We start from the raw sequence: 18,587 nt of genomic DNA on the forward strand, positions 1-18,587 counted from the left end.
GACCAGCAGGCGTCACTAGCGTGTGGTGTTTCGAACGCTTCGAAACAGTGAATCATTTTGCGAAGCAGTTGGTTCAATTGACCCTTCACCGGGAGTTTGATTGACAAGCGATCTAACCAATCATAACACCGAACCCGCAATTTTGTCCGACTAAAGCAGTCAGGAGTTAGCAGATTACCGTAGGTGGACTTGAACTTGAAAAATGGTGTGTACTGACGTTTTTCTGCGTTTGAAACAACATTCCTTCTGATGTTCATTCATGTTTATTTGATGCTATAAATGAACTAGTAGGAAGAGATGATCGGTTCACGAGCCTCTTGAGCCGAGGCGCTACAGCAATCTGTCACGACATATTAAAGAGCCACAAAACGGTTTTTATTGTTCGAAGTTCTTAAAAGATTACACAATTTGAAAGCTGGGACTTTGTTTAATATCATCTGTCGACATGTTGTCAGTGTCCTCTCTGCTCCGCAATGTATTTTTCACTGTGTGTGGCGTGACGGCGCCATGGCTTGTCGGACAAAGCAACAGTAACTAAGGAGGGTGGGTCTTTGCGAAGGGTTAATTGACTTTTCAAAGCTTCGTTTCTCCCATCACTACTATTTGGTATTGTTTTTATCATTGTGTTGTCGGAGGAATTGAAACCTTTTGTGTTCATTTTTTGGTGTTAATATAGAACTTGGTCTATTTTAATAATAATAATATGGGATGTTATTGTTTTAGTGAAAGTCTATTTCTCGGATTATAAAAATCTGTGCCCCCCCATGAAAACAAATTGACGCCGCGTCATGCGCAAAACGCTGCAAAAGACGCGAACGCAATGGTCAAAAACGTCCATCTAGCACGTTTATGTAGAAAAACGATGGAAAAGTTGCACAATGGAATGTAAAAACGCATTCTGTGCGAACCGGCCCTTATCCCTTTTTCTCATCTACAGAACAAAGAATTCTAGGAGGGGGGAATGGCTAAAATTCCATTTCCCTGCGCTGGTTTTGAGGTGGTTTGATACGAGAGACGAAGAAAGAGACGGTAGCTGAAGATAATGCATTCATTCAGCTCTGGGCTTGGTAAAATGAAATGTAAATGAACACATGTCAGTTTTTATAAAGCGAGAAAAAAAATTAAATTAAATGCATTTAAATAATAACTGTGCATGAGAGCGCAAATGAAAATATTCACTTAAAACCCATTTTATTAAATAAATCCTACACAAACAAACCATAGAACTGATTTCCACTGATTGACTCGTCTGTCAGTCATCAAAGGTTAGCTTAAATACATCCCAACAAACCGTGAAACACCTCAGTCAGGTAATGCATCTTATTTTTAAGGGAAAACAAGAGGGAAAGGACGCAATGAGGTGGTGAAGGGGGTGGAGAGAAGAGATTCACGGCACAGAACCATCTGTCGTTCCTGTCAGTTTCTCTTCGTCGCCCTGTTTTTGGTGCTGCAATCGAGCGTAACTCACCGCGTCACCTCTGAAAAAATTCAAATGTTTTTCATGTTAAATGTTAAATTCAAATTCAAAATGTATTATGAAAAGTTACTCTGTGCAAGCAAATGCAACAATGCACTCACTTCTTCCCAAGCGAGGCGAGTCCGTACAGCACTCCGGTAGCAAAAGCAATGGCATTACCAAACAGAGTTGTTATGGAAAACTTCAGAAAGACGGGAAACAGCGCCATCCTGAGGGAAGGAAGTGACATCAACATTACTTCTGATTGTAAATACAATGCCATTTAAAAGTTTAAAGGTTATTTCTTTTTTTTTTAAATTGCACTTGATACTTTTATTCAGCAAGGATGCATTAAATTGATCAAAATTGACAGTAAAGACATTTATAATGTTATAAAAGATATTTCAAATAAATGTTGTTCTTTTGAACTTTCTATTCATCAAAGAATCCTTAAAAAAAAAAAAAAAAAAAAAAAAGCAGCACAACTGTTTTAAACATTGATAATAATCATAAATGTTTCTTGAGCAACAAATCAGCATATTAGAATGATTTCTGAAGGATCATGTGACACTGAAGACTGGAATAATGATGCTGAAAATTCAGCTTTGATCACAGGAATAAATTACATTTTAACATATATTTAAATAGAAAATAGTTATTTAAAATTTTAATACTTTTTCACAATATTACTGTTTTTACTGTATTTCTTATCAAATAAATGCAGACTTGGTGAGCAGAAGAGACTTCTTTCAAAAACATAAAATTGGTAGTGTACACTATAGTTCATATTAAATTCATGTTTGTTTATAATACATTAACTAACGTTAGTTTATGCAACTTCTAATGTAGCAGTAAGCTATAAGCAGAAATTAATATTAATGTAGATTAATAATAACGCTGTAAAAGTTGTATAAATTTTAATCTTAAATATTTACTAATCATTAATTAAAGATGAATTTATTTCACCATTTTACATGCTTCATTGGGGTGCTTTTACATTTGCACACCAGAAACCAGTTCTTTCAGTGAATTGATTTAGACAGTTACATTTGTTAGAGTACAAAATATCTCCTATAAGACAAAAAAAAAAAAAAAAAAAAAAACAGCTCAGTGGACAATTCCGCTTTTGGAGTTGTCACGTTCCCCCTGGAGGAAGACCATTTGTTTCGTAGTAAATATTTATTAGTTCCACAGTAACGTTTACTGGCCAATGAAGTTAACAGCTGTAGAGTTGCACTCACCCGCAGTAAAACAGGGCTTTCTGCCAGGGCTTCAGGCGGTCGGCACGCGCCGCAACTACATTTGCAAACTCAACGAACTGACAACAGAACGGCACCTCGCACAGGAACAACACACACGCCGTCAACCTGAAGGAAAACAGAGATGTTTCATCTTCTGATCAGCTTCTCTACATGACTCAGTGAACACTGGGAACTAAAATGCAAGTTCTTACACCATCCAAACTCCAGCCGCGATGTTTAACGGATTCACAGTCACACAATTCCAAACACCCATCGTTGCACATGCTAGAAAAAAAAAAGAGAAGAAAAAGTCAAATTGTTTGTACGTCATGTAAACAAATCAAAATTGTTATCATTGGTAAAAACTTAAAATGTTTTTTTTTTTTTCTAATAACTGTTATGATAGTTGCTAACTGGTCAATTTGATGTTAAGTAATTGCCTTAGCCCAGGGTTTCCCATACTGATAATTAAATCATAAAGTTTAAAATAAATCATTTTAAAATAAAATCAAAACGCTTACTAAAAAGATGAAATATATTTGTTTACCTGCATGCCATGTGACAATTAACCATTAACAGAGAACTATATGCAAATATGTTGCAAAATTATTGAAATATTAAGTTAAAATATTAAATCTAATACATTAGGGGTGTGTGCTATTTATCGTGTACGATAATATCGTAATTGTTTTATTAACGATATGCGAGCTGACATTATCAAGTATATCACCCACTTTGCAAACAAAAACACATCTTGAGTCTAAAAGCATTCACTGTGTGATAAAATGATTTGCTAAAAAACTACAGTGTTGCTCTGATACGCACAACAGTTCAGCTCCATCTTTGATTGGAACTATTTGGCGAAACAGAAAAAAACAGACAATAATGTGTCTAAAATGTAACTGAATATTAACTTCTTGCTTGTTGAACTGGTGTATATATAAATCAATATCACATTTGTGATCGAGCTCTTGTGTTGATATTCGGTGAAAACGGTGCTCTTGCTTGTGTGATATTACTTAATTATATATATATATATATATATATATATATATATATATATATATATATATATATATATATATATATATATATATATATATATATATATCATTTGAGTCTATGATTCAATGACCCATTCATAAAGACAGTAATTTGCTTCATTTCTAAATGAATCAGCCTTTTTGAACAAACTGTTTGCATGATTCAATGAATCACATTAAAACAGGGACTTGCAGCCACCTACTGGCGGTTTTAGTTTTTTTTTTATCCAGACCTAAACCTATAGAAGCTTGTTTCCGCCACTAAATAAAAAATAAAAAAGGTAATTGTGACTTTTTATCTCACAATTCTAACTTTTTTTTCTCAGAACTGCGAGATTTAAACTTGCAATTGTGAGTTATAAAGTCAGGACTGCGTGATATAACGTTAGAATTGCGTGTTATTAAGTCAAAATTGCAAGATATAGGCACAATTCTGACTTTTTTCTCGTAATTGCGAGATTATATCTCGCAACTCTGACTTTACAACTCGCAATCCTGAGTTTATAACTCGCAACTCTGACTATAACTTGCAATTCTGACTTTATAACTTTATATCTCGCAACTCTGACTTTATATCTCGCCATCCTGACTTTATAACTTTATATCTCACAACTCTGACTTTATATCTCACAACTCTGACTTTATATCTCGCAATCCTGAGTTTATAACTCGCAACTCTGACATTATATCTCGCAACTCTGACTATAACTTGCAATTCTGACTTTATAACTTTATATCTCGCAACTCTGACTTTATATCTCGCAATTCTGAGTTTATATCTCGCAAGTCTGACTTTATAACTTTATATCTCGCAATTCTGACTTTATATCTCGCAATCCTGACTTTATAACTTTATATCTCACAACTCTGACTTTATATCTCGCAATTCTGAGTTTATATCTCGCAAGTCTGACTTTATAACTTTATATCTCGCAATTCTGACTTTATATCTCGCAATCCTGACTTTATAACTTTATATCTCACAACTCTGACTTTATATCTCGCAATTCTGACTTTATATCTCGCAATCCTGAGTTTATAACTCGCAACTCTGACTTTATATCTCGCAACTCTGACTATAACTTGCAATTCTGACTTTATAACTTTATATCTCGCAACTCTGACTTTATAACTCGCAATCCTGAGTTTATAACTCGCAACTCTGACTATAACTTGCAATTCTGACTTTATAACTTTATATCTCGCAACTCTGACTTTATATCTCGCCATCCTGACTTTATAACTTTATATCTCACAACTCTGACTTTATATCTCACAACTCTGACTTTATATCTCGCAATCCTGAGTTTATAACTCGCAACTCTGACTTTATATCTCGCAACTCTGACTATAACTTGCAATTCTGACTTTATAACTTTATATCTCGCAACTCTGACTTTATATCTCTCAATTCTGAGTTTATATCTCGCAAGTCTGACTTTATAACTTTATATCTCGCAATTCTGACTTTATATCTCGCAATCCTGACTTTATAACTTTATATCTCACAACTCTGACTTTATATCTCGCAAGTCTGACTTTATAACTTTATATCTCGCAATCCTGACTTTATAACTTTATATCTCACAACTCTGACTTTATATCTCGCAATTCTGACTTTATATCTCGCAATCCTGAGTTTATAACTCGCAACTCTGACTTTATATCTCGCAACTCTGACTATAACTTGCAATTCTGACTTTATAACTTTATATCTCGCAACTCTGACTTTATATCTCGCAATTCTGAGTTTATATCTCGCAAGTCTGACTTTATAACTCGCAATCCTGAGTTTATAACTCGCAACTCTGACTATAACTTGCAATTCTGACTTTATAACTTTATATCTCGCAACTCTGACTTTATATCTCGCCATCCTGACTTTATAACTTTATATCTCACAACTCTGACTTTATATCTCACAACTCTGACTTTATATCTCACAACTCTGACTTTATATCTCGCAACTCTGACTTTATATCTCGCAACTCTGACTTTATATCTCGCAATCCTGAGTTTATAACTCGCAACTCTGACTATAACTTGCAATTCTGACTTTATAACTTTATATCTCGCAACTCTGACTTTATATCTCGCAATTCTGTTTATAACTCGCAACTCTGAGTTTATATCTCGCAATCCTGAGTTTATAACTCGCAACTCTGACTATAACTTGCAATTCTGACTTTATAACTTTATATCTCGCAACTCTGACTTTATATCTCGCAATTCTGAGTTTATAACTCGCAATTCTGAGTTTATAACTCGCAATTCTGAGTTTATATCTCGCAACTCTGACTATAACTCGCAATTCTGACTTTATAACTTTATATCTCGCAATTCTGACATTATATCTCGCAATCCTGACTTTATAACTTTATATCTCACAACTCTGACTTTATATCTCACAACTCTGACTTTATATCTCGCAATTCTGAGTTTATATCTCGCAACTCTGACTTTATATCTCGCAACTCTGACTTTATATCTCGCAACTCTGACTATAACTCGCAATTCTGACTTTATATCAGGCAATACTGCTTTATATCTCACAATTATAAATAATAATCATGCAATTCTGACTTTTTATTGCAATTCTGAGAAAAAAAAAAAAGAGTCAGAATTGTGAAATAAAAAGTCGCAGTTACCTTTTTTTATTTCATGGCAGAAACAAGCTTCCACATAAACCAGCCAAGGCAGCAGCACAAAAACACAATCAGCAAAATATCGTTTAATTATCGTTACCAAAAAAAATCCCAAACATTTTGAGATACCAATTTATGTCAGTATCGCACACCCATATAATACAAAAAAACATAAATACATAAATAAATATTATATAAATATTTTCCTCAAAATAGGGTTGTAGCAAGTAAATAAAGAAAGGAACATGCACATTTGTTTAATGGCTGCTTCAGGAACCTGTTATACTTTGTTCAGAAACAGAACGTGTTCAAAAACACAGAGGAAGGACAGACGTTTGGTGCAGAGCAGCTGCTTGGCTGGAAGAAACAAGCTTTTGTTGGGTTTGAATGATGAACAGCTGTTTCTGTCATCTGTGCCTCAGCATATGTAGAGAAAAAGAGAGAACTATTGAAGCCGACTGATCACACACACACACACACACTGAGTTTCCTTGTCTTATGAGGCATAGACACGATGTTTATTCTGTACAAACTGTATATTTTATCCCCTAAACACAACCCTCACAGAAAACTCATTTAAGCGTTTTCCTCATGGGGACCAAAATACATTTCCATTTTGTCCCCATAAATAGGGTTTACCAATATAAATGACTGTTAAATGTTAGGATGGGGGTCTCTTGCACAAGGATAATCATATTTGGGGGTCAGTGGCCACTAAAAGACTCAATGCACTACATAGAGAGATATTGGTTCGTAACACATAGTAATCCCTAACAAAACCTGACAGAACAAAAGGATAAGAAAGAAAAGAGCAAGAGAAGAGAAAGTTGCAGTTGCTATGACACCTGTGTTGTTACCATGACAATGTCCACAAAAAGGCCTTGTACAATCCACCACAGCTTATGCACAATAATCGCATCTAACATAAAAGTTTGTTAAAATATGTATGTATGTGTGTTTGTGTGTATCAAAATAATGTGTATATCAAAATAAAAAAAGTGCTTTCAAATCATTTTTGATTAATCGCATCTAACATAAAAGTTGTGCGCGCGCACACACACACACACACACACACACACACATTATATATATATATATATATATATATATATATATAAATTTTTATTTTGAAATACACATTAAATTGTGTGTCTGTGAGATATATATATATATATATATATATATATATATATATATTTATTTATTTTTTTGCAAACTTTTATGTTAGATGAAATTAATTGTGTATCTTGCGATTAATCGATTTGACAGCACTAAAAAAAAATATGATGTTCACAGTGACTGGCACTAATTTTTTTACTTTGATATGCCATAATCAAGGATGTGAAACCACCATAAGTTCAGCACAGGACGTGATTGTGTTGGGTGTAAGACAGTATCCATGTTGAAAAGGTTTCAAATACCATCACAAATGGATACACCTGTCTATCAGGAGCCAGTGTGTGCAGAAAGACTCAAGTTATTCTGCATTAAACATCCATATGGACACAATCACGTGTGATACTTACATATGCCACCCAGAACACCAGCCAGTTTGCAGATCCAGCGGTACCACCAGGACATGCCATCCTCATCTGTGCTGGTTTTGGTCGGAGCTGCCGCTTCCTCTGAGCTCATTTTCCACCGTTAAATTATTCAGACTCCCAGTGTCTCACTTACAACTCACCGGCACCTGCAGTACCGCCGGCGGCCTGAGGGCGTCGCTTTTTCCCCGACGAGGAGAATGGCTGGAAATATAGCTGACTGTAATGTCAGCCAAACAAACAAATTGCGTAATAAAGTTATCAAACAATCGGCAGCCAATAATATCACTGAAAAGTTTCGGGTTTAAATTTGTTCTGGATAAAAAATACTGCTGAAAGGACGCTGATGCGGCGTTATTTATCTAGTCCTGCTATGGTGTTATAGAGGCTGAAGGCACAAACACACCAAGATATAATCCAAACCTCTAAAAATCGCTGTCGAATTCCGTCTACTTTAAAAAATCTCGAGTTAAAAAGTTTCGCTGAATCGGTGTCCTCAGAATGAAATAATCACCGGTGTAATGCCAATTTTATAGTAGAGCTTTTGGTCCTCTTGTCTGGAGGTTCCCTTGTCTTCGTTGCATTGTGGGTGGAGCCAATAATGCGTCACTGCACATGATATGCGCTTCAGGAACATCAACCGCAACAGAATTTGCGCAGTCAGTCAGCGGGACGTTATGAACAGCTAGTGTGAAGCACATGGTGCGTTCAAGTCAAGTCGGAAAGATACCAGTGGGAAGCTCGGGATTTTCTTAAAGCCCCGATTTTTACGAGTTGGAGCGTGTCAGTGGTAACACAATATTTAGCCGCGACTTTTTTTATTTACAACAAAATAAGCCCATTCCCTGCACAAAATATAATAGCATTGTAATATAACAATATAATATGTAACGATAAAGTTTACAGTGGCTTCATAAATTAATAAAAAACCACAAAAAGCAAAACACACCTGATGCACATTCTTTGTTCTTTATTTTCTAGAAGTAGATTTCAAAACTCTTGCTGCATTTTTGTCTAGTAAATGAAAAGAAGGCACATTGCCATTACATATTATATTTTTTTAATGTTCTTTAATATATAATAAATCTATCAAGACACCATTTAAATGTTTATATTTCAAAAGAATTGGAGTAGAAATAATTTTAAAGTTAGTAGGCCTATTATAACTTTATTATTGTAAAATTTTCCTTAAGTGTAATTTAAGTTTGTATACAAATAAGTTAATTTTAACCTACAATATTAATGTAGTACCAACTGATCCATGTATATTTTACAGCATTATTTGAGAGATTTTTTTCTTGAATCATACTGATTCATTTGTGCTCCGAAGCTTCATGAAGCAGTGTTTTGAAATCTGCCATCACTAAATAAGTCGTTATTTTGTTTTTTTGGCGCTCCAAAAATATTCTCGTCGCTTTATAATATTAATATTGAACCACTGTAATCACATGAACTGATTTAGATGTGTTTTTAGTACCTTTATGGATCTTGAGAGAGGAAATGTCATTGCTCCCTATGGAGGCCTCACGGAGCTATCGGATTTCAACAAAAATATCTTAATTTGTGTTCCGAAGATGAACGAATGTCTTACGGGTGTGGAACGGCATGAGGGTAAGTAATAAATGACAGAATTTTCATTTTTGGGTGAACTAACCCTTTAAATGTGCATTGAAAATTGCTAGCTGATAAACCCCTGGGAATGGGCCCCCTCCTGGAGATTTGCTTACGGCCCCCAATAACCTAAACACACACACACACACACACACACACACACACACACACATGCGCCTGCAACAGAGGGCATGTTTGTAGAAATTGGCAAATAAAATCAACAAAACTGGCGTAAATCTGAATATTTATACATTTAAATAAAGGTCTGGTCTTTGACCATAAACACAAAATGAAACGAACTTTGTATCTCATACACACACACATAAATACACACGTGTGTGACTGCAACAGAGAACATTTTTATAGAAATTAAAATCAAATAAAATCATCAAAACTGGCATAAATCTGAAAAATTTCCATACATAAATGAAGGACTAATACTAGAGCACAAAGGCAACATGTAACAAGCATGTTCACAAAATATATCATAAAGTTGTGAGAAGCTGAAGCATCAAGAAAAATGAAATGATAATATATATATATATATATATATATATATATATATATATATATATATATGCACTTTCTTTAACTATAACTAATTAAACCTGTAGATGGTAGTATTCTATCCCTAACACATATCAATGTCCAAATTCAATTTAGATTTAATTAAGTTTATAATTAAAGTGATGTTTTCATTAAAAAATCTATTTTTCATAAGCCAGTTTATAGCGTGGTTAAGTAATTGTGCAGTAAATAGGTAAAAAACTACAAAATATCCAATAAACACAGCATAAATGCATATTTGAGAAGTAAATAAAAAAAATGTTTAATCTGTTCCCAAAGGACTAAAACGTTAGTCCAATTAAGGGACGATTAAAGGTTAAATAAATTGCAATTTGAGGAGTGTAATATTTTCATTTTCATCCGTTTGGGCGTTTTCTCAACGACACGCCCACAACATGAGGAAATGGTTTCTCACAGAGATCATAGATCAGATATTGACATTGACACAAAAAGACAAGATGTCCCTCACAGTGAAAAACATTTCTGTTATTTATAATCCCATCAATCCGAACAATACTTTCACCAGCGGGGACTTTATATCGGGACAAGTGCTTCTGGATGTAGTAAAGGACACGCAAATGCAGTCGCTGAGTGTGAAAATTAAAGGTAAAGCACAGGTGTGCTGGAGCGAGCATTACGGGAAAACCACTGTTGTTTACTCGGATAAAGAGAAGTATTATTCCATGGAGATGTTTTTCGTTCGGGAAGACAAAACACACGGTAGGAGGAACAGCTGTAGTTTTTGTGTTAGAGTTTATAGAACTCAGGTGGATTTAAACATGCTGGTGTTACTTAATCTTGTAGGTAATGACCTTGATATGCTGAAAGATCCATCAGGACAGCCATGTAAGTCTGTTTGCCATTTAGAAGAATATTGCAAATTGAGCTTTGAGTACTGAAAAACATGCTGAACTTAAATTTGATTTTTGATTTGATAGATTCTTCAGTTGTGGCACCGGGACATCATGTTTACCCATTCACCTTTCAGTTGCCAAAAGAGTAAGTTTGTTTGTTCCATCTCATAGAGATAATATAAAAAAAAAAGAATGTAAAGAACAAAGTTACAAAACATTTACCCTGTTTTTAATTGAATTATTTTGGTAATGTAATCTTTGTATTCATATTGTTTTCAGTAATGTAATTTGTGTTCATGTTCACATTTTTTAAACGTTTATACCATTTAAACAAACAAACAAAATGACTCAAAAATGTGATGTTATATCCGTCAATGGACAAAAAATTGCTCCGGCTACTTTGACGCATGTGGAAGTGGCATAAGTTAGTTGTCACACTAACTATGTTTACATGGACAGCAGTAATCTAATTATTGACCTTATTCTGAATAAGACAATATTCTGATTAAGGTGTTTACAAACTCGGTAAAAAGGTACTGGATGAGAGATGAGATGAAAGGAATTTGATTTGTGCCTTCTTGCTTGAAGCTATGCTCTCTTGTGTGCCGGTGTTACGGATCAACTGGGGATCATGTTAACTGGGGACACGCGCGAGCACGCAGATAGTTTTACCTGGATTTCCAGATTCGTCACATGCGATATTCCACGGATTATAGATTTAAAAATGCATGTTTCACCGGTTGTATCCATTGCGATGCGTAATAAAGCGCCTCGATTTCGCGGTGTTCGTTCCTGCGTTTTTGGAGCAGTTTTAAGAAAGTTTATCATGCTCTTACGTCACGCTCACAAACCACGCCCACGTTAACATGGGACACTAGTTTTGATAAATGTCAAACTTGTCAACGAAATTAAGTGAAGTGTAAGTATTTATTTTCAACATTAGTGTCTGTAGTGTGCTGTCATGTTTTCTAATCACAAATTAAAACAGACAGATTAAGTTTAAGTTAGGAGTAAGCTAACTAAAGCAAACATGAATTGCAAAGTCCTTAATGTTTTTATTAACAAGTCTTGTTAATTGATATGTTGCTTACTATTGTTCATAATCAAATTATATTTTTTATGATCGATTACATATATTAAGGGGGGAAAAAACAGACACTTTGACTTGTGTTTGTTCTAGGTGATTTGAACTATGAAAAATGAACTATGCTGTAATATCTTTCTTACTGTCATAGGTTCTTTTTCCAGTTTCCATACTGTCTTTTGTATGAACGTCCTGTGACAACCAATCAGTGGCAACAACAAGTTTCACATGACTTACATAAGCAGGACATATTATACTGTATTACAAAATATTACACATTTTGCTCATTCCAAAAGACAGTATACATCACTAAACTCATAATCATTTGGCACCTCACACAAATACAATGCTCTCCCAAACAATTAGAATAGGAAACTGAATATATGACACAATAGACTGTCAGTTTTATAAATACAATTAAATGAGCGTAGGCCTCTTTATATGTAATATAAATTTGAATCATGCCAGTTATCTTTATTTGGTACCGACCTCACTAACATTTGGATTCAGCCTTTGTGAAGATTTTAAGTGAACCCAACACCTGTGAAGAGATGAGGACACCTGCAAGGACATCACCTACTTCAGATGACACCAACTCTGAATCAACATGCAAAATTATCCTTATAATCATTATTGCCTTAATATGTTTCTGCTTAACTGAATGATGTTAACCATACTTCTATTATCAAAGAAAGATACATTTTTTTGCCATATGAACATTACATTGAAAGTAATTTCTGACATAACAGATTTCTCTTCATAATGTACACATATATTTGATATAGCCTAATGCTGCTTTGAAGCTATAGGCCTTTATGTATTGTTAAAAGGGCTTTTTGTGGTTTTGCACCTGTTAACTATGCATATATTTGTTAATCATTCCCTTAAATAAATATTCCCTTAAATAAATAACATATTTAAAATATTTAAAAAAATGCTTGACATCCTTTTTAAACCATGGAAATATTGCTGCTGAAATTTTTATAATAATAATAACAATTATAAAAACATATAAACAAGTGCTTTAAAAAACGTAAATAGCTTTTTTATTTAATGCACCTACAAAATTGTTGTCAGAAACGAACTCCATTGAAACGAATGTAAACAAAATAATCTGGGCGTGGTCTGTGAGACGCGACATGAAAACGCATTAAAACTTCCATTAAACGGCGTCTGATACATTCGAAGAGCGACAGGGGGAACAACAAAGTCCAATAATAATACAAACATTCACAAATAATGTGGTAAGCGTTTAAATTCCTCCGTAGAAAAATCACTGTGACGAATCTAGTGCTGAGCAACATCTGCTGGAAAGTCAGGTAAAACTATCTGCGTGCACGCGCATGTCCCCAGTTCACATGATCCCCATTTGATCCGTAACACCGTCAAACGGTTGGCCACTGCCGTGTGTTTATGTGTCCTGTCACAAAATGCGGCAAAAACTCCCACATGACGATATTAGTGTGATTAAGGTGTTACATGACGATAATGCACTTCAATAATGCAACTAAAATAGGAAGACTCCACATGTCATAAATTCGATTTGTGTTCACTTAAAGTATGACTTTAGCCGGATTAAGGTAATCAGAAATCGCTGTTTACTGTTTAATCAGAGTAAAAACAGTGTTTTGGTTGTGCTTCTGCTCTGCGAGGATGAAATGTGGTTCACAGCATCTGAAATCTGAAAACGATAATCTGAGCCGGAGTCATATTTTATGTTGTTGTTGTGTTGTCACGTGTTGAGTTTGACACAAAGTTTTGCAACTAAATGTTTTGACGATTTATCATAATACATTTTATTTATGAAAAACCTACTTTTGCAAACTAGTCCTAGGTTTTTCAGAACCAAACCAGTGCAGAAAGACTCTCTGGAGTCTGAATATCAATAATTAAAAATATAAATATTTGATTAAAGCTACAATATGTAGATTTTTTGCTTGATGACGCCGAGTTTGAGCGCGGAATCTTGAAAATTTAGCCTTCATCTAACATCCAGTGGAAAAGAATCGGGACAGAATTGCTGTTTTAAAATTAGATTTAAACAATAAGACTAAACGTGTTGAGCTATATAACAATAATTAGTTTCTGTCTATAAATGTAACCAAACAGTTGTTCCCTTGTCTATTAAAACGTGTAAATATTAAATTTGATTTGTGTTCACTTCAAGTATGACTTTAGCCAGATTAAGGTAATCAGAAATCGCTGTTTACTGTTTAATCAGAGTATTGTCTTAATCGGGTTAATATCAGAATATTGTTGTCCATGTAAACATACTTAATTTGCGAGAAAGGTTGACATGGAGCAGCTAAATCTCAAACCTCCAGGGAATCACCTTTTTAAAAAAAAATCACAAAACAGAGGATAGTCTGCTTGCAAAAAAAGAGAATGCGACAGAGCTCGTAATAAAACAAGAACCAACATTGGCTTGGCTTTTCGGGGATGGCCAGAACAGAGGGATATGAAATGTTGTAAAAGGAGACGGCACTTTTATAACTCAACTCAGTAATGTATTATGTTGAACATTGTAAAGCATTATCTATTGTGAAGGGTCATTTCATTATGGGTTGTTGTAGTGCTGTGCTGGAATTTAACTTCAAGGAAGTACCGTGTCTATTAATAGCCACAGTAACGTCTTCAGCTAGTCAGCTTGTGATCATTTACATCTAAACTGGTTATATCTCTTAAGCCTAATAGTGAATGTTGTATAAACAGTAGGATAACCATATCCATATTGAGCCGAAGCACAACCAAAACAATGTTCTTCCGCAAAATGCAAAATGTTTTGTTTTTAACCACTACAAGGCCAAAAGTTACGTAGTGTACCTTAAATAAAATAGAACATTTTACTTTTGCCAGTATTTCTTTTTTTCAAGAATTTCAACCTTTTAATGAAACTTTACTCTGTGTTTACACATGGCATTGTTTTCTTATAGTCACTTCCCACCATCCTTCAAAAGTGCAATTGGAAAAATTGCCTACACTTTGGAGACAAAATTATCCCGATCAATGCGTGTTTCTAGCAAAGCCAAAGCAGAGTTTCACTATGCCCCCAGTCATGTTGAGTCCAATCCTGAACTAATGGTGAGATTATGATAAAATCCCAGGTACTGTCATTCTAATCTATACCATACATTCCTCTACTATGTCATCTCCATTTTAAATATTTTGTCTTGTTTAGGCGCCTCAGTATGGAAGCATAGAGAAAAAAATGAAACTCCTCACCTCTGGGAATGTCTCCATGGACATAAGCACTGAGAAAATGGGATACTGCCTAGGTAAAATTATAGTTCTTATTATAACACCTCAGCAGTGTTCATGTTTTCTATTTGTCAATGAACTTAAAGTTTGATTAGAGGAGTGTCTGTAAGGAGATGAAATGTATATAAAATTGGACATTTTCCATGAGTTTCTTGTTTACTCTCTGTGCGCACTTTTGTGTAAGCGAGTAGATTAAGATCATGTGATTCAGCTATTGTAATAATTTAAGAAGTTGTGTCTCACTACAGGAGAGGGCTTGAAAGTTTTGGCTGAAGTTCAGAACAATTCATCCCGTGCAATCAAGCCAAAATACTGCCTGTATGAAAAGCACAGTTTTATGGCAAAAGGAAAGAGAAAACTTCACAAACATGAACTTTTTAAAGAGGAAGGTGATTCCATTGAGCCGAAATCAAAGAACACTGTCACCAAAGTGCTGTCCATCCCTCCCGACCTGACCATCTCTATCCTAAACTCTAAGGTTATCAAGGTTGAGTACAGACTCAGGGTGAGTGTCAGCATCTAAAGCAAAGACACACAGTCACTCGTCTACAGTGAAGTGAACAACAAATACATTAGATTGGCATCTTTGTGTGTTCTACACAGATATGAATAATTGTTTTGTTTTTAATATGTATACTTTGTGTTTAGGTCTACCTGGATGTGCCATATGCCTCAGACCCGGAGATCAAACTCCCTGTAGTGATTCTTCCTCTTCAGTCTGTATCGGGTGCAAAAAGTGATACAAAAAGTGATTTTGGAATCTGGAATCACCCACCAGGAGGCAATGTGAACCCCAGCCTACCTTCTATGCCGCCACCTTGTCAGTTTGGTGCCTCTAGCTACTACGAACCTCCTCTGAACCCCTTTCCTGCTCCTGGTTTCCCTGGACCGCTGGCTCAGTTTGCTCCCCCTAGTTACGTTGGACCTCCTGGTCAGTTTGGTCCTTCAGTTTCTCATCAGTCTGACTCATCAGCTCCACCTTCATATCAGGAATATCAATTATATCCTCAGTTGCCAGACCACTCTAAAAAATCTTGACAAAATGATTTTAAAATCACCTTCTAGTTTATTTTATAGTTATTGCTTTACCTAGATTGCTAGAATGATTCATATTAATATGTAGCCTTTTATACTGTAATTTTAGTGTGTGATCTTTTACACACAATCATATGTTTTCATGTTTTTTTGGTTTTGTTTTGAACACACTGTGACTCTGTACTGTGATTATGATTCTGTTTTTATATATGAATGAAATATAAAACTGATTTTACTCACATTTTATGGGAACAATCTTCTAAATAAATGAAAAAACAGTAGTTTAAGCAGTGCATTATTAGTTAAAAATTATATATTGATGTTAGTTTGCAGTAAAAGAGTAGTCTTTAATGCTGCTCTTTAAAGCTACACTGTAACATTAGCCCGTCTAAATAATCTGTAAGCGTTTTGCGGAAAAACTGTGTTTTGGTTGTGCTTCAGCTCTGCGAGGATGAAATGTGGTTCACAGCATCTGAAATCTGAAAAAGATAATCTGAGCCGGAGTCATATTTTATGTTGTTGTTTTGACTTCACTGGAAACATTGATATTTTTAAATAAATGACGTGTTGAGTTTGACAAAAAGTTTTGCAATGAAATGTTTTGACAATTTATCATAATACATTTTATTTTTTATTTTTATTGAAAAACCAGTCCTAGGTTTTTCAGAACCAAACCAGTGCAGAAAGACTCTCTGGAGTCTGAATATCAATAATTAAAAATATAAATATTTGATTAAAGCTACAATATGCAGATTTTTCGCCGCTACACTGTAAAAAAAATCCCAGTAAAATATACGGTAAAAAAACGGCAGCTGTGGTTGCCAGAACTTTACCGTAAAAAATACAGTAGCAACGTAAAAAAAAAATCTGCTAAATTTACGGTAAAATAACGTATTTCATTAACTGATATAATGTTAATTTACCAACCTAATAAAGTACTAATATCTTTTTTACCTTTATAATACACTGACAGTCACCAAACACAGTGGTGATGAAAGTCACATGATGAATCAAAGTTCATCACAAGCAGATTTTCCACAAGCTGAGAAGGACAACACTAACGTATAGAAGGCGCACACAGTGTCATTCACACACACACTAAACACCATCATGGTAACATGCATGAAATTTTAAAAATGCAATAAACATTAATTTAACAACATTAGATGTAACATAAAACCCTAATGTACATAACTGATTCGAAAAAAATGAGAAAAACTAAGAAGAAACAGTTATTTCAACAAAAATATATCAAATGTGAAGTGTCACGCAGGGAATTGTGGGAATGTCAATTTACGTTTTTTCACTGTAAATTGTACAATGAATTGTTATTTTTCACTTCCAAAATCTGTGAATGTAACAGTATTTTACCGTAAAATTACATTAAATGTACCGTTAGATCTATTACAGTTATTCACCGTATATAGTACGGAAACTTTCTGTAAACCAACTGACATTTTTTCACCGCAGCATTTTTACAGTCTTTTACTGTTAAAATCACGGTCATTTTTTACAGTGTAGAGTTCGCCTATTCAAAACAAAGGTGTAGATTGATGACGCGAGTTTGAGCGCGGAATCTTGGGAAATGTAGTCTTCATAACATCCAGTGGAAAAGAATTGGGACAGGACTCGGGCAGAAAGAGATTATTAACATTACTGTAGTACGAAGCAGAGCAGGGCCGAGTTTTGTGGGAGCTGAACGAGGAGCTGGAGCGATTGCTAATGAAAGACAAACGCGTCACATGGCACAGAATATTTATTATGCCGCAGTTACCGCTTCCACTTTTCCGGTCATGAGTATGAGGTAACGCAGCTCTGTTTATCATATTAGATACATTTGAGTGTGTTGAAAATGATGTTATAACGTTACTCTGTGCGTTCGCTCAGCGGCTGCTGTGAGACACTGATACACACTACAGTAAGATAGATCGATTTTAGAATATCATATTAAATGCTGGATGGCTTGTGTTGATAAATGGCATGCAATTCATTTTAAAACGTATTGTATGATGGAGAAAATGCTGTATTACTGTTACTAAAAATAAAGCTGCATCTGATTGATATGTTAGCTACTTCACAAAATAGTGTTTTTCTCTGAGGCATGGTAAAGCATGGTACTCTCAAAAAATCAAGAAAATTAGATTTAAACATTAAGACTAAACGTGTTGAGCTATATAATAATAATTAGTTTCTGTCTATAAATATATCAGAATAGTTGTTCCCTTGTCTATTAAAACATGTAAATATTAAAG

The 18,587-nt window shown here is 34.6% G+C and overlaps 2 protein-coding genes across 4 annotated transcripts; one reads left to right on the forward strand and one right to left on the reverse strand.

The window, feature by feature from the left end:
* Window positions 1–1,174: 1,174 nt before the first annotated feature.
* cacfd1 (calcium channel flower domain containing 1) lies at window positions 1,175–8,585 on the reverse strand. 3 transcript variants are annotated; one of them, XM_048166721.1, is made up of 6 exons: window positions 8,441–8,585; window positions 7,912–8,146; window positions 2,910–2,982; window positions 2,698–2,823; window positions 1,579–1,686; window positions 1,175–1,478 (listed from the first exon to the last, which is right to left on the reverse strand). In XM_048166721.1, the coding sequence occupies exons 2-6, from the start codon at window positions 8,018–8,020 to the stop codon at window positions 1,388–1,390; spliced, it is 507 nt and encodes a 168-aa protein (XP_048022678.1). In that variant the 5' UTR covers window positions 8,021–8,146; window positions 8,441–8,585; the 3' UTR covers window positions 1,175–1,387. The 3 variants fall into 3 exon arrangements, with proteins under 3 accessions (XP_048022678.1, XP_048022676.1, XP_048022677.1); XM_048166719.1 differs by having other exon boundaries at window positions 8,350–8,548; XM_048166720.1 differs by having other exon boundaries at window positions 8,333–8,548.
* A 1,880-nt stretch (window positions 8,586–10,465) lies between these two features.
* LOC125253140 (arrestin domain-containing protein 3-like) lies at window positions 10,466–16,912 on the forward strand. The gene is made up of 7 exons (XM_048166939.1): window positions 10,466–10,824; window positions 10,909–10,950; window positions 11,043–11,103; window positions 14,976–15,123; window positions 15,221–15,317; window positions 15,549–15,805; window positions 15,949–16,912. Exons 1-7 carry the CDS (start codon window positions 10,500–10,502, stop codon window positions 16,336–16,338), a joined length of 1,320 nt encoding a protein of 439 aa, XP_048022896.1. The 5' UTR covers window positions 10,466–10,499; the 3' UTR covers window positions 16,339–16,912.
* The last annotated feature ends 1,675 nt before the right edge of the window (window positions 16,913–18,587 follow it).

This window comes from Megalobrama amblycephala, linkage group LG18 (genome assembly GCF_018812025.1).
Source record: "Megalobrama amblycephala isolate DHTTF-2021 linkage group LG18, ASM1881202v1, whole genome shotgun sequence".
NCBI classification, from domain to species: Eukaryota; Metazoa; Chordata; class Actinopteri; order Cypriniformes; family Xenocyprididae; genus Megalobrama; species Megalobrama amblycephala.

Bases quoted from the DNA above. Each gene is read 5' to 3' on its own strand.
- LOC125253140 (XM_048166939.1), top strand. From the start codon at position 10,500: ATGAGGAAATGGTTTCTCACAGAGATCATAGATCAGATATTGACATTG. The intron at 10,951-11,042 runs GTAAGTCTGTTT...TTGATTTGATAG, and splicing joins AGATCCATCAGGACAGCCAT to ATTCTTCAGTTGTGGCACCG. The intron at 15,124-15,220 runs GTGAGATTATGA...TGTCTTGTTTAG, and splicing joins AGTCCAATCCTGAACTAATG to GCGCCTCAGTATGGAAGCAT.
- cacfd1 (XM_048166721.1), bottom strand. From the start codon at position 8,020: ATGAGCTCAGAGGAAGCGGCAGCTCCGACCAAAACCAGCACAGATGAG. The intron at 2,824-2,909 runs GTAAGAACTTGC...GTTTTCCTTCAG, and splicing joins GCGGCTGGAGTTTGGATGGT to GTTGACGGCGTGTGTGTTGT. The intron at 1,479-1,578 runs GTGAGTGCATTG...GAATTTTTTCAG, and splicing joins CTCGCCTCGCTTGGGAAGAA to AGGTGACGCGGTGAGTTACG.